The sequence below is a fragment of the Meleagris gallopavo genome, chromosome 19 (genome assembly GCF_905368555.1).
Source record: "Meleagris gallopavo chromosome 19, MGAL_WU_HG_1.1, whole genome shotgun sequence".
In the NCBI taxonomy this organism is placed as follows: domain Eukaryota; kingdom Metazoa; phylum Chordata; class Aves; order Galliformes; family Phasianidae; genus Meleagris; species Meleagris gallopavo.
Window position 1 is genome coordinate 7,777,292 of NC_139422.1, and position 16,013 is coordinate 7,793,304.

The 16,013-nt window shown below is 48.2% G+C and overlaps 1 protein-coding gene across 1 annotated transcript in view; it reads left to right on the forward strand.

The window, feature by feature from the left end:
* The first annotated feature begins 1,498 nt into the window (after window positions 1–1,498).
* Window positions 1,499–16,013, forward strand: part of CCDC187 (coiled-coil domain containing 187) — a 32,637-nt gene continuing 18,122 nt past the window's right edge. Inside the window, 9 exon segments of the mRNA XM_085239174.1 lie at window positions 1,499–1,568; window positions 2,111–2,636; window positions 3,614–3,718; window positions 6,693–6,821; window positions 7,178–7,890; window positions 8,259–8,350; window positions 8,861–9,546; window positions 9,875–9,974; window positions 13,553–13,713. Of these exon segments, the coding sequence (XP_085095300.1) occupies window positions 2,207–2,636; window positions 3,614–3,718; window positions 6,693–6,821; window positions 7,178–7,890; window positions 8,259–8,350; window positions 8,861–9,546; window positions 9,875–9,974; window positions 13,553–13,713 (2,416 nt within the window). The 5' untranslated portion in view covers window positions 1,499–1,568; window positions 2,111–2,206.

The window sequence follows — 16,013 nt, forward strand, 5'->3', positions numbered from 1 at the left end:
GTGTGGTGCAGGGAATGTTAGCTGTCACACGTAGTGCTCTCTGCCACATCCCTGTGCATCTCCTCTGCAGGATTCTCTTGTAGTGTACTTGAAAGCAGTGTAAATGTGCTGTTTGGTTTGTTCCTTTGCAATGAGTGTACAACCTCTTCCATCACTGCGTGACCGAAAGGGGATAAGGAGCAAAGCAAGGTGTCTCCTAGAGCTCTTTCACCATTCTTTACAGAGTGGTGAGGTGCTGGAACAGCTGCCCTCCCTGGAGGTGTTCAAGGCCAGGTTGGATGGGGCCCTGGGCAGCCTGGGCTGCTATGAAATGGGGAGGTTGGTGGCCCTGCCTGTGGCAGGAGGGTTGGAGATTCGTGATCCTTGAGGTCTCTTCCAACCCTGGCCATTCTGTGGTTTTGTGACTCTGTGAGTGACAAACACAGAGAAGGTTTGCTTATGGTGCAGCCCTGAGCAGAGCAACAGCTGATACCCACTGAGCTGTGACATCCTCTGAGTTCTCCCTGTCCTACTGTGCTCTCAGTAAGGAACACCATAACATTCCCATGAGGTGCAACCAGCTGCAATCATGGAGTGGATGAGCAGATAACATTATCCCAGCACAGTGCAGACCTGACGCTGGGATTGTGCTGTTGAATTCACTGTTGGCAGCAGTGACTTCGAGCTTAAGCTGCTTTTTAAAATCAGCAAAACATCTCTGCTAAAGTTCTGGGGCAGCCATACAGGCAGAGTGCAGATAATGGAGGGAAGGGTGATTTCACCTCTTACCTTCCCCATGGGTCGCATTCTTTCCAACTGCAGGAAGCACCACCTGGAACGTGCTCAGGCATGCCAGTGCTTACCCAGTAACCAGGAGCTGCAAAATTAATCAGAGGATTGTATGCCAACAAAAGGCTACCGTGAACAAAAACATATGTCTCCTTTCAAAAGAGAAAATCTGTCTTTTCACAGCTACAAAGGATCGAAAACAAATTTTGTCATCGGACGGGGAGCTGTGCCAACTCGCAGGCAGCCAGGGGAAAGCTTTGGCTTGGAGAAAGCTTTGGTGAGTTCTGAGTTACTGGGAAAGTGGAGAGCCTGGAGGCAGTTTGGTGCTGGAGGAAGGGAACGTGGCTGAGGGCAGGTGCCTTCTCTGCTGTCTGCTAGAGCTGCACAGGGCACAAGGAGCCCCACTTTGCTGGGCGAAGGCTGCAGTGCTGCTGCCAACTGGCTGCAGCAAAGCAAAAGCTGCTTGTGCTTTATCTCCAAGGTTTTTTCCTGTTGACAAAATGAGATAAGACAAAAAAGCAGGCGGTTTACCCAAATTCCACAAGACTCTTAAAAACTTAACGATGGGCTGATCCACTCTGAGCTTGGCTGGGGCTTGTGGGTTTGCACATGGATCCTTTTTCTTCCTTTGAAGCTGTTTGAATGAGAGAAGGTGTCCAAAGGGAGAAGCCTCCCAGGGAAGTGAACTGTTCTAATTTCCTAATATTGACATAACTTTGTTACACTGTAGATGGAGAGAGAAATAGAGATGAAACAGCTCTGAAGGAGAAAAGGAGCAGTGAGGTTCCTGCATCCTGCAGGTGAGTAATGATCTCAGTGCGCAGCACCTGGGGAAGGGGTGGCAGAGGAACACAGAAATGGGTTTAAAATTCCAGGGTGCAGGACTTGTTTAGCACCTTACAATTTATTATTAAAGAAATAAAGATATCACCAGATCATCCACCCCCAGAAATGCTGAGCACTCTGCCAGTGGAAGCAGCGCTTCCATCAGCTCCCTGCGTTAGTCTGCCTTAGTCTATGCTCATAGTAACTTGTCAGACCACAGTTGCCTTTGCACTTCCCAATTTTATCTTTATTTGCCAAACTGCTGGTAGCAGACAAAATGCTGCTCCTATGAACAGACCAACATCACCAGCAGAATGTGTTCTGGGAGCTCAACTACCACCCATGTAATAATGCCCCGTGTTTAGATGCTGCATTACGGGACATGGCTTAGTGGGGAGATATCACTGTAGGTGGATGGTTGGACTTGGTGATCCTGTGATTCTGTGTGATTCTGTGCCTGTTCAGGCTTGTTCTTTTTTTTAAGAAAGAGTAACTGTACCTCTCTGTCTCCTGCCAGGTCTCAGCCCAGCTTCCATGGGAGTCGTGCTGCCAGCCCCAGCCCACCCGTGGCCCCGTTGTCCCTGGGGGATGCCTACCCACATCACCAGCCAGGATGGGGGCTGCAAATGGGACACAGCCCATTGCACAGAGCCTGAGGGGAGATTTCATAGAGTGGGCAGATTCAGGAGGTCATGAGGTACAAAAGGGAAAACATCGCTGCTCCCTTCATCGCACGCATTGCCCCCTGGCAGGGAGCAGTCAGATCTCAGCCCCCGTGCCCGTGGCTGTCCTGCTCCCTGTGCACTACCCCCCACCAGCCAGGAGCCCCAGCGACCAGAAGCTGGAGGAGCTGCAGAGAAAGTCATCCTGGAAGAAGTTAGAGCAGCTCAAGAAGAAAATCCAGGAGCAGAAGCGAAACCAGCAAGCAGCTTCTCAGGAGCAGAAATGCCTGATTGCATCCCATGCTCGAGAGCTGCTACAGGACAGACCCCTGAAGAGAAAGGTGTGCAGGGTGCCTGCCCCTTCTGCTCCATGTCCCAGAGGTCAGTGGAAGCACAGCCCTTGCAGCAAAGCTCTGCAGGAGAAGCTGAGTGAGCACGGTGGGGATGGGTTGGCGATGGGACTTAGAGGGCTTAGAGGTCTTTTCCAACCTTTGATGATTCTCAGCCCATGGAAGGCTGTGCTCCCATCCTAACTGGTTGCATGGAGCTTCCCATCTCCCACGCCTTTTTGCCAGGTAGAAAGCACCACAAGAGTGGCATAAGCACATGGGAAATAATAGTACAGCAGTGAGGAGAGGCATCACAGGTACTTAAGGCAGGAATTGTGTAGCTCAGAGGCATTACTGAGGATTTAACAGTTCATTCAGCGGAACTAGCGTGGATCTAAAAGCAGATATAATTAAAATTTTAATCCTGCTTTGCTGCTAAGTTTGGGCCTGAAGTACCACTCACCTGCAGCTGTCTCACTGGGTTAGTGTGAGTGTAGCTCTCAGGGTGCTGTGTGCAGAGATGGGATCAGCATGGCCCCGTGCTGGAGTCCATCCCATTGCACACCCACTCAGCAAGCTTCAGGCAATGGGATTACTGAGGCTCCGCCAGACTAGGGAAGAGGAGCTGAAAAGCTATCCATAATAAATCTTATTGCTGTAATAGCATTAGTGTTAATTCATTGGGTGCTGCCGTCCCTGTCACACACCACCAGCTTCCAGGGGGTGTTTCCCTCAGATCTGCCTTTCACACTTTTTCCAGTGATGGATGGGAGCCTTCAGCAGAGCTCACCTCTGGGAGCACACCCTCATGCTGTGCTGTCTCCCAGCTGACACAGGCAGTGCTTTGAGCCCTGCTCAGCCTCTGGCGGGTGCTCAGCAGGAAGGCAGATTTGTTTTGTTTTCCACCAAATCCCTGAATGTAACTGTCAGAGAACTACCAGGGGAGTGTTAAACATGTCCAACCTTTTACTGACTTCTAATTTAAGCTCCACATGAATTCTTGTCTCCATTTTTACCTCTTGGTTGTAGACGAAAGAAAGAGTGGTTCAGCACGGGGAACTCAAACACAGAGCCAGAAGCAGCCCTTGCCCTTGCCCAGGTCCTCTTCTCTGGGGAGAACAGCAATGGGTGAAGGTAAGAATGAAATTCATGGGAAATGACACAGATTGATGGAGCAGAGATAACAACACCTGCACACACACCTGCCAAAATCTGGATCCGGTTATCAAAATGATGCCAAATCCTAGGAGCCACAGCCAAGGAGCAGAGACTGGTTATATAAAGCAAGAAACAAAACCTCAGAGGGAACAGACAGAAGTGAGCATTAGTCCAAGGAGGCAGATGGTGATCAGAGGCAGCACAGGGATGCAGGGCTTTGTTTGTGGGTTGGATACACGTGAAGCATGCTGAGGCCCTGGGGGGGTCACACAGGGCTCCCTGCTGCTCCGTTCTGTCATTGGCTTTTGGGTAACGTTCAGCAGTCACTGCCACGTGCCCTCCCCAGGCTCTCTGTTGGTCTCACTGATGCACACAGGTGTCTTCTAAGAACAGTCTTAGTGACCTTCGAGCGTCTGTCACACCATTGCCTGCGGCAGCTGAATTCCAGGCCTGCCAGGATTAAAAATAACCAGAAATAGAAAATAAGCCTCATGTCCTCGGTGGGAAGAACAGTCTGTCACCCACTGAGCTCCCAGCTGAACTCAGAGCGTCTCTAAAAGGCACATTCTGCAGTGCAGGGGCCAGGAGAACGCAGGGAATGCAGCCCTGCTACAACAGCAGCAGGAGTGAGGTTACCGCGTGCTCCTTCATGGATTTCTTTGAAGGGTGTTTCCAACGCAGATTTGAACTATCGGAGCAATGCTCCCTCCTTAGTGCCATCATTCTGCAGTGGGAATGGCTGCATTCCAACTCGGAGGGCAAACAGTGGAAGTGCCACGGGTGCTGCTCTAAGTGGACAAATGTAGAACTTCTGGCAATCAGGAGGCAAAAAAATCCAAGTTATCCCATGCCATGCAGATGAAATGACGAGTACAGCTGCGTTATGCACTCTGCTACCAAAGTCCTATTTAAAATGCATGAAATATATAATAATTTCCTTCTCCCTCCTTTTTTTTTTTTTTTTTTTTTTTGGTTTTGTTTTAATGGATTGTTTGAAAAATGGCTTGGTCTTCCTCTGAGAGTGGGTCATAATAAGGCCGTGCCACATGAAACATTCATCATTGTAACTGCCAGTGTCACGGTGCCTTTATTGGCTATTAGTTTCTGTCAGTGGAAGAGCTGAGGCAGAGCAACGGGAGATGAATGAGGGGTCGGAGGTCAGAGCCAAAGTACTCTGGAATTTGATGAATTATAAATTTGCTGTAGTTAACAAAAAATTAAGTCACAACAGCTATAAAATATTCATCCGTTCATAGGTAGGGAAAAAAAAAAAAGCTAACACTGGAGAATATTTAAATCAAAAGGTTTCCTTCTGGTAAGTGATTTCTTCAGCAAGTCAGACTGTTCTTAAACTTCGGTGTGAGTTTTTGTAAAACACTGCGTAGATAAGGAAGATCTCCGAGGAAGCAGACTGTGGTGCAGTGTAGGTTGTTAAGAGCAATGTGTGTTGGTAGAGCTACAGATGCATTTGTCTGTTGCATTTAGAGGAACTGGGCAACTGGATTGAGCTGTGCATGTACGGCTGTTTATGAGGGTGGATGGTGATAGGACAAGGGGAAATGGTTTTAAACTGAGACAGGAGAGGTTTAGGTTGGATGTTAGGAGGAAGTTTTTCAGTCAGAGGGTGGTGAGGCACTGGAACAGGTTGCCCAAGGAGGCTGTGGATGCCCCATCCCTGCAGGCATTCAAAGCCAGGCTGGATGTGGCTCTGGGCAGCCTGGGCTGCTGGTTGGCGACCTGCACATAGCAGGGGGTTGGGACTGGATGAGCGTTGTGGTTCTTTTCAACCCAGGCCATTCTATGATTCTATGTCCCCGTTCTTTGCAGGGGAGTGGGACTGGGTGACCTTTAAAGATCCCTTCCAACTCTGAGGATTCTATGATTCTATGAACCATGATGATATAATAAATAAATGCCTCTTGCATTTTAACACTGTTGAACAAGAAAGTAAAGTAATACTGAGGTGTTTCTTTAAAAATGCAAGCTCTTTAAAAACTCCGAGCCCATCAGATTCTGTCAGTTCCCCCCATGCTTTGTGCTGTCAGAACTTCACAAACCTGCTGGGTAATCCCCCTAGGAGGCTCCATGCATTTGTAGGAAATGCCTCCAGCCCTGCAGAGGGGATGGCAAACATCATCCCTGTGCCTCGGGCTGCACTCCCAGGCTGCAGAACTGGGGTGAGCCTCAGTGGGAACCTGCTGTGCACACAGCACAGAGCCCAGCGCTGTCACTGCAGCCATGTGCCCACCTGGCAGCTGCAGGGAAGGACAGCCCTGCTAAGCAGTCAGCCTCCGAGAGTGCCTCCTGTCTGAGAAATGGCTCTCAGAGGTGCTCTGCTCTGACAGCTCGAGACATGGATGTGTGCGTCGAGGAAAGCAGACTCAGTCAATTGATTTTATGGCTCCTGCTGAGTACTGATCCGCAGCTTTGAACTGAGGCCGGTAACTGTTTCGGTGTAAAATCTTTCCTTTATAAAGAAACTTGAATATTTTAGCAGGGTAGAATTTAAGGGGGGAGGGAGCTTCCATGCAGATATCAAATAACTTTCCATTTAGTCACTTTCTGCTCGAGGAGCATTTGCAATAAATACATAATTACGGCAGTGCGAGTGTTGGCATGCTGTGAATGCAATCTGAAATTATGAAGTAAAACGGTGATAAATGTTGCCTATTATGTGACACCACCTATTAGGCAAGAATAATTTGTTTGTGCTGCTTGCTGCATCATTTATTTTTGCATTATATATACATGGTCCCTTGTCCCGTAACATTCATTGATTCTCCACACTGCATCCTGCTGATTCTCACCAGTTTAAAAGCAAATCTGTTTGCTCCAGTGATTTTGATGTAATTACAGAGAATCATATCCTTCCAGCTCTCAGCTCCCCAGAACCAAATTACCTGCAGCTACCAGCACAGAAGGATGCTCCCTAAGCTCATGTCTGTTTCAGGTTCAAAGCTCCCTGGTGCTTCTGCATGGAGGGAAGGACAGAAGTTAGCCTGGAAGCTGCTTGGTCCACCGCCTGCATTTCCAAAACTGAGAAGCAGAGCTGAAGAGCAGAGCACTGGAAATGCCTATGGTACAGTTGTCCTCTCTGCTACACTGCTTGCTTCTGGCACACAAACAAAAAATGTGGTTGGCCTTTTGTGGAATAAATGGTTTCAAGGTCGTTCTAAGTAAGTGTAAGAGGTTTAAGAGAGAGTTTCATTGCTCTTGTATGTTACATTCTGTACATACTCCAAGGACTACAATCTACATCATTTGTATAATTGGACACTGCCAAAATTAACAGATTTGTCTTCTCTCTGCAACACTGAGGATTTTACAGCAGCCCTCAGCCCCATGGTAGGAGGTGTGCTGTGAGATGCACAAAGATACAGGAGCTGTCTCACCACCAAAGGAATAACACCACTGCCCTTTCCAAATCTTCCACAGGGCCCAACACTGCAGTGTCAGCAATGGAGAACAGCTCCAGAGAAAATAGAAAAGAACCTGTGGGGAAAAGCCCTGAATTCCAAAGCAGTGCAGCTCCCCACCACGGCCCTGCTGGAAGGAGCAGCAGTGCACCAACCAAAGGTGCAAAGCAAATACTCAGGAGCCTCCATTTACAAAGCCAGTGCCACGATGTCCACAGGCAGAGCAGGCTCCTGGGAGATACCATGGAGGGAAAGGTTCTGCAGCAGCACCACCTGCCTTCACCTGGACCTCAGGACACGGCTCCCTCCGCCTTTAGTGCAGGAAAGAGAAGGGCTGCATTAATAACAGCTGGAGCCAAGACCAGCAGCTCTGGAAGCATCCACAGGGGGAAAAGCACATCTCCTCAGAAGCGGACCCCTGTGCAGAAAGGGTCTGAGAAAGAAAACCTGAAACAGCCTCCAAAGAGGAGGGTAAATCTTAGAAAACCTCACCCCTACAGCCGTGATGTTGTTCAGGAGTTTATGTGTCGGAAGAATGAAGAGAGAAAGAAAAAAAAACTGGAAGAGAAAAAGTCTGTAATGCAGGCGGTGGAAATGAGGAATAAGAGACTGCAAGAAGTATACAGGAAACAGAGAGAAGCTCTTGGAAAGAGAAAGTGCTCTGAGCAGACGTGCGAGCTCATCAGGGGAGCAGCTGCTGCCAAAGGAAGCCCTCAGCACACACTTGAGCAAGTAAGTCGTGGAGGAGGGGTGGGTTGAAAGCCCTTCAGTCTTGATCACTGCAGCACCTTGCAGGAGGTGAAGCACTTCGTGCACGTGATTTGAAGTGTTAGGGAGGTAAAATTTTATCTGGAAAAACAGAGCAATTAACTTTTAAATCTGGCAAGAGCTGTTGTGCTCATTAGCAAGGCTGGAACCCGTGACTTCGGGGTCAAAAGCCTGGAAATCTCTATTGCTGCAGCAAAAAAGAGCAGGTTCGTTGTTTGACTTGTGCACTTTTCTGGTTAAATGAACCTATTATTAAGTGGAACAAAAGCCAACCACTGCTCTTGTGTTGCCTAGCTATCTAGTGCTTACAGGAATGGTCACTCTTGTTTCAGGAGCAAACCAGTGGTGAAACCCTGAAGCACAGTTTCGTGGCCTGGGTGGAAAAAGCATCCCATGCTGCAGTACATCGAGATCCCAGGGACAGGTACTCAGCACTGCCTGCACTCCAGAAAGCCTTCCCACCAAGCTCTGTGTACTTTCCATAGTGTTCTGCTGCAAACTATAAAACCAGAGCAATGGATGAGTCCCCTGTCGTATCCCACCTCACCCTCATTGCTCCAAGGCCCAAAGTGGTTACAGAGCTCTGTGTGCTCAGCTTTATCAGCAGTGTTTGAGCAATGCACAGCTCACTTCTGCCATCCTGGAGTGCTTCTGGGCACCATGCTGGGGCTCTGAAGATTCAGGCAAACATTGCAGTCTGCTTTTATGATCCTACATTGCTATTCCTTGTCAGCCCCAGGCAGGACTCCAACTCGTCCCCTGTTCGTCAGCACTTTGTGCTCTGCTCTCAATCTGTCATTTGACAAATGTATCTATAGACAAATTTGTTTCTTTTTCTTTTTTGAAGCTTAGTGCAAAAAGCTGATGTTTCTATTTGGGTTTTTTGGGGGTTTTGATTTATTTTTTCTGACATTTCTCTTTTCTATTTAAACAGGAATCAGCTTCCAGAAACTGTTCAATCACTTACAAACAGAGAGGCATTACCTTCTGCAACACTACTGACATCTGAATCCTGGCTTCCCAGTCCTCTGGAATGTCAGGACTTGAGGGACTGCTCCCCCCCAGCTCTGGATACTCCTCCTCTGAGCTTTTCCCCTCCTCAGAAAGATACAAAACCACACTACAAGAACTCAAGTTCTGGCCTCTCTCCATATAGAAATAAATGGGAAAATAAATGGGACCGAGTGAAAGCCATACACAACCTATCCAAGGAGCTTGCAGAAAAGATTGAGATGGCAACTAAGAGGCTGAGTGCAGCAAGCAGTGGTAAAGATTCTGCTGGTAAAGTATCAGCAGAGATAACCTGGGACCTCTTCAATGAATCTTCCATCCCTGAGCCAGAGGCATCCAAAGATGAGCAGGATGGGACAATGACTGTACAGATGCTGCTGGGAGCCCCAGGCCTTGATGAGTTACATGTGCCATCAGACAGGGAATGTCATGGACCAGGCAGGATTAGCCTTGTGGATAGCACTGAGGGAACAGCAGACCTGGACAGAGAGAAGAAAATAGCTTCTTTGTGTGGTGGGAGTGCTGTGAGCAAAGAGTGGCCATGGATCACCCACAGTATAAGGCAGAGACGTCCCAATGCTGGGGAGAGCTTGAGCGGCACGTTGGAAGGTAAATAATGTCAGTAAGATGAGACAGGGAGACTCTTGGTACCACAGCCCAGGGCTTTCGTAGCTGTGAATTTTCATGTATGGCCATCTTGTTATATTATCTGGTTTTGCCGCTGATTTTGGGCACATCGCTTCACCTCCTGGTGCCTGGTTTTCCCAGCACTAAGAAAGGAACTGGAAGCCTAACTCATGTGCTTAGAAATCTGTGGATAAGAAAAGCTATATGGGAGTGCTCCACATAAACAGGCAGAGAATTGATGCCAAAGTGTAGACATTTCATTTCTACAAAGAGCATGTTTATTAAATGCTTTCATTTGTCTTTTTAAAAGGTTTTCCAGTGAATAAAGGCTCTGAAGTGGACATGAGCCTATTGCATGAAAAGCCAATAACCAGCCCAGCCTTTCCATCTCACGGATTCCTTGCTAGAAGGTAAACAAATTTGGATGTATTATTCTCTGCTAAATGCACCACGCACACTCACAGCTAAAATGAATAGCACCAATTCAGCCTGGAGCCAGACTGCTCCTTCCTCCTCGCCCAGAGAATTGCCAAGTAGGCAGATTTTGACACAAGATATACTGAAAGAGGGACCCACCTATTTTTAGAGGGCTGGAAGATTGATAGGAAAGTTTCAGTCTTTTTTTTTTCCCCTCCAAGAGATGGATCTCCCCTACAGAAGTTTTCCCCCAGATGCAGACTCCCAGCAGTGCAGCAGCATTGGGCACTCACTCCCATCAGATTTCACCTTGTGTGCTCACCTGGCTCTCTATGACACTGAAGGTGAAGCTGCAAGTGCAGCAGCACAGGGCTTGGGGCTCCCAGCTCCTGGCAGCACAGACCAGGCTCTGCCAGTGCTGCAGGATCTCCATGCAGCATTGTGCTCCTGCATTATTACAGCCTGTAAAGCTGGCTGAGCTCAACAGAGCCCCTGCCTTAACCAACTGGTACATCAGGAGAGGGGAACACCTCAGAAAGATCCCTGTGATGCTATAAAACGCCTCTGGAGAGCTGATGCAGAGGGTGATGCTTGAAGTAGGTTGAATACGTTCTGTCTGTTTTGTATTGTTGCAAAACATCAGAGCCATAGAGAGCACACAGAGTACACAGCACAGTTCTGCTCTGCGAATGTTTCCCAGTAATAACAAAGGATTTGTAACAGAAAGGTTTCTGAAAAGTAACACACAGATCTCACCTCCCTCCGCAGCCTGGTAAAAACCTCCCTATTTCACCATATGGCATTGACAGAATAATAAATTGATTATCTTTATGAGTACCTAGTTAAATCTCCACTGATCTCCTTCTTGCAGGGGATTAAAGAGTGATTTAATCAACTGAATACTATAAAGTCATTTATAGTAATTGTTTTCCCTCACTTTGCTCCAAAAGTGGGCGAAACAATCTGGTTGCAGCAGCTCCACAGACTGTGTGTATGTGCAGCTACACCTCCTCACAGGCGCTGGATTTCCTCAAACAGAGCTCAAGGCAGAGCACAGCAATTATGGGAAATGTGTTTCAAAGCAGGAAATTTGGAGGAAGGACTACATTAACTCGGGCTATTTATAGTCAGCCAACGTTAATTAAATGTTTAATGTAAATGGCAGTAGACAGAGAACGCTTTGCTGAGATGTATTAGGTATTTTTAGGTAGTAAAGTGCTGTGTGTGTGGCTGCTCCAGGTGGGATGTCTCTGGTTGCAGGGATGGGACCCATTAGCTCAGAGTGATCGCTACCCACGGGTCAGACCAAGCCCTGTCCTGCTGATAGAGAATGGCAGAGACCCAGCAGGGCCACGCAGCCCCTGCAGAGAGGTGTCCCTTGGAGAATAAATCCTCCAAACCCTCAGAGATTAAATATGACCTGGACAGGCATTACCCAAAAGGACATCTGTGCAGCAGACCAGCCGCTGCATCCCCATCTTCCCACTGGGAGAGAGGAGGGGTGCTGTGCTGGGGGGTGGCCCAGCTCTGCCCAGCACGTGGCTCCCTGCAGGTGGGACTGAGCCAACTGCAGCAGTCCATGGCTGGGTCTGAACCCCTGTGTATGACGACGTGAGGTTCTGGGGAGAGGAGCAATGGGACACCAGTAGGTGATTCACAGTGCTCCTCATTCAGCCGGTGTTTTCTTAACTGCTGGTAAATCCGTGTGTGTACATCACCAGTGTAGCCAAGGGCGAGGTTAGAAACGTGACAGTAACAGCAGTTGAGTTGGATCTGTGTTCTGAGCTGTGCTGCTAGCTGCCATATTGCTGTGTGCCTGCCGTTGGTTGGCATGCATATTCCCTTCAAGAGTTCATTTAAACAAAGCCACCTGCTCAAAACTGTTTGCCAGCCTCATTCACGAATACAAAACATCCAGCATTACAAAATCACCACTCCTGAACATGACCTTACCATAGCTGGTTACAACAGCACGGTTTTGTGTTTACATGTTTCATTAGAGCTGTGAAAACAGTGATTCATATTCATGCAAGCAGTCCCACAGGTGCATCTTTCCATAAGAAACGTTCCCATTTCATGCACGGCTGCTCTGCAGTCTGCAGAGGCGGCTGACGGAGATTTGTTGCTGATGCAAATGACTCACTGATGGGAATTCTCCAAACTGCCACGAAATGCTGATGCGATTTCATCCTTATTTGGATTCGGTTACCTGTAGGAGTGGCTCTCGTTTCTTTCCACGTCTCTTGGGAGCCAAAGAGATCATGGCACTTTTGCTGTACGTTCATTTATTGAAGTGCCCTGGGCAGCCTCATGGCCCAAGGCAGAGCAAGCAGGGGACAGGTGGAGGTGCTGCGTCCTGGGGCTGCCAGGTGCTGGCTCCTCCTGCATTGCTTTGGGTGGTGTTGATCCAAACAGCCTCACCTGGGAACTGGGGTGATTTATGGATGATTTGTGCCCTCTGCAGAGCTGGTTGTGTTTAGAGGAGAGGGACTGTTGGTTGGGCGGTGTCTTCTTGTACGAAGTGTTGACTCCCAGTGATGTTCAGAGCCCAGTAACAGCCTTCCCAAACGGGAGACATTTATCAACAGCCAAAGGAAAAAGTGGCATTGACTGAAAAGCTAACACAACAAAGAGGCAGAAACACTACTCAGCGTATTTGCCCAACCAATGCTAGAACTGCTTTGTAAGAAATCCCTTTTGCCTCTTTTCTTTCTCCCTCACCCTCTTCTGCTCCCAATGCTTGAAGACCACATCTAAGGCGTGCTAGCGGAGGCTGCGCTAATCGTTTCAGCTGTTTCTGGGTCATGACAAACAAAGAAAAGCTTATTAACAAGAAAAATGAAATGAGATTTCCCTAAGCTGATTGCTGATTAAAAAAAAAAATAAAAAAATTCCACAATCATTTTTTTCTGTATCAAAAAGAAAACATCTGTCATCATTTTGATGTGTCCCCCACCTGCATTTCAAGCTGGGGCTGGATCAATAAATGCCCATTTTCACACCTTCGTTCCTTCCTAATCTTTTTAGTTCAGCTCAGACAGTTATAGAAAAAATGAAGTAGGCAGTTAGCTGAGAGTGTGGTCAGGACAACTGTGCTGCAAGATGGAAATACACTGACAGATCTCAGGTGGGCCATGGCCATGCTCAGCACAGTCCCAGGCACATTGGAACTGAGATCATTACGTTGAGTTTCTAGAGAGATTCTGGAAACATTTGCCAAGTTTCAGAGCTGGATTGTGCAACCAGGTGCCAACAATGGCATGTGATGTACAGTGCAACCCTAATAAATAAAGCTTAGGAACAGCAAAGTTGGTTTTGAAAAAGGCATCTCTTGCAGAGCAGTCCCAGAGCAGGCAATGAGTGTTCCTGGCTTTCCTGACAATACTGAGGTGCAAGAAGGGCCGTTGTGTACATGGGCAGCTGTGACTTTTCTGTGGGTCTTTTGTTTCTGTTTAACAAAATGGGGTAAATGAGAGCTTTGCTAAAATGAAATAAACCATTCTTGAGTTCAGCAGATGCTTATACCCGTGCCTGACCTCAAAAACTCTCAGTAACTGTTACCTCCACACAGCCTGCAGACAGACCCTGCAGCTCAGAGGTGTGGGGCCGTTCCAGCAGCGCAGGATCGAGGGGCAGCTGCCCAATGCCATCCCTGCACGGAGAGCCTGAGGACAGCAGGCAGCCACGCACTGCAGCCCTGCGGAGCTCGAGGCAGCACTGAGCAGCACTGCGGTAAGGGGATGCTTCCATGGGGTGGGTGTGTGGTTATTCTGTGCCCCCCCCCCCCAGTCTGCTGCCTGTGCTACTGGGAGAGAATCAGCAGCTAGTATTACTCCCCTAATGTCACGTCCAGTTTCACTGATACACTCTGCTAGAGATGCAATAGGAGTGCTTTGGCTTTTGTCTTCAGTGCTTCACTGTCTCGCACAGGTGAAATCAGCAGAATGTCACCTCCATGGTGTGGTGGCAGCCACAGACTGCCCTGATGGAACAAACCTCCCTCAGATCTGAGCCATCTCCATCCCCTTGCGGCTGCATCTGAAGGATGCTTTGCAATTCATGCCCCATAATTAATACATTGGATAGGCGTGGGGTGTTATCCGCCTTGTGCAGCACAGAGCACTTGCAGGGGGTGGCAAAGGATGCAGACTGAATGAGGATGCAGACTGAATGTGTGCTCGAGCGTGCTGCAAGCCAAGGGAAGGCCAAGGGAAGGGTGGGTGCAAAGTGCCACTTCTGCTCACACCAGATATTTGCATAGAAACAAGGGGAAGTTTGTTGCTGAAAGGGTTAAGCAGCAAACAGCAGCACGCAGGCCTGCTCTGGCTGGAGAGATCCCTGCTTGCTTGCAACAAACAGCAGCAGATGGTGCATTGTTTTAAGGGCTTTTCTGAGACAAAAGAACAAGATCAGATAACCTTTCCTCAAAGAGGGTACTTACAAAAAGCCTTTGCTCTTATTAAGGATTCTTCATTGTTTTCCCCACAACATTTTATAAGTAATATTGGATTTTGAGATTGGTGGGGAAGCCAGCATTGTTTGCTGCGCTTCTCTCCGGTCCCCGAGGACCACACGGGTTCCTCACAGGGTTGGACAGAAGTGCATTGTCCAAAGTGTTTACCATCAACGAAAGACATTGTATTTATTTACTATTAATATGGAAAGGCCCAGTTCTGGAAGCTATGGCAGACAGACAGCCCTCTGCCCGCTGCTGCCCCTGCACAATGGGAGCAGCTGCCTGCTGCCTGCGCCAGGAGACACCTCCACCTTCCTCGGGTGTCCATAGGAGCTGACAGTGAGCTCAGCCCGAGGTCTGACCGTGAGCCCACAGCCCCACGACGGCCGTGATGCTGCAGATGAGGCACAGAACTGTCATTCTGCAGACAATCTCCTCCTGAAATATGGGTCACCGGTGGATCTGTTCCCCACTCGTATCTGGAAAAGGGTATTCAGACGCAGGGCTGCATTGTCTGCTGTCATGCATCACACAGCAGTTGCTTCTGTTCTCTCTCACAGGACACAGAAGTTGCCGTGCACACGCAGCGTAATGATGTGTAATTACACAACCGAGGCAAAGTATAAATATTTACATGTAAAAGGCACAGGCATCACCTAGCTACTAATTGCTGTGCCAAAGAAATTACTTCTTCTCTGTTGTAAACACGTTCGGCAAAAGGACAACTAGCATTTTCAGATATAGTAGAATACATGAAACTGATGTTCACGAACTATTTGTAACTGTTCACTGCTTGAGTGGAGCCAGTGAGCCTGTCCTGAACTCTTGAATTTTGTTTTTGAGCACAACCAGTATGAAACCCCAACCTGTAAATGCCATCTGCACGTGGACTACGAGTGGGAAAGCCCACTTCAGCATGCCAGGCCCTCATTTCTTCCTGTTGTGTATCCAAGAGACAAGATGTAAGCTGAGAATTGCCATTAAACAAGTCTTTTCTGAGTGCTTCATCTTCCACATAGCTACTGATTGAGAGCTGTTGGCACTGGGAAACCAATGGAATGCTGCCCATCGTTCTTAAAATGCATAATCTTAACCTGGATCATAAAAGGTGTTTGTTCATCTCTACGATCTTTCCCCTTAGCTGCTGATCCACGTTCTGTCTCACATCACTAGAGGGAGCTGCCTTCTTGTTTGTGGGAGAGGGAGGCGTGATGAAGTTAATGCCATCAGCACAGGAGTGTAGCAGCGTGGATTCAGCCAATTGTCCTCTGATTGATGGCTCAGAGATAAGAGCTCTTCGTGTTCTGCCACAAAATGCACCGCTTCTTGTAGTTCCCAAAGCTTGGGTGAGCTCCACCTGTAAAGTCACCTGTAAAACGTTGCCACAAAGCATGTGGATATGTGTATTTCTTGCTCTGTGGGTCCAGTGTTGCTTTGCCACACAGACTGGGGCTGTGTTACCCATGCTGGACATGCAATAGGCTGAGCGAATATAATATAACAGATAAGACTTAGAAGGGACGTTTCACAGAAAGTCAGTGTCTGGTTAGGTCCAGGTTCAGGCCCATCTCTTGCT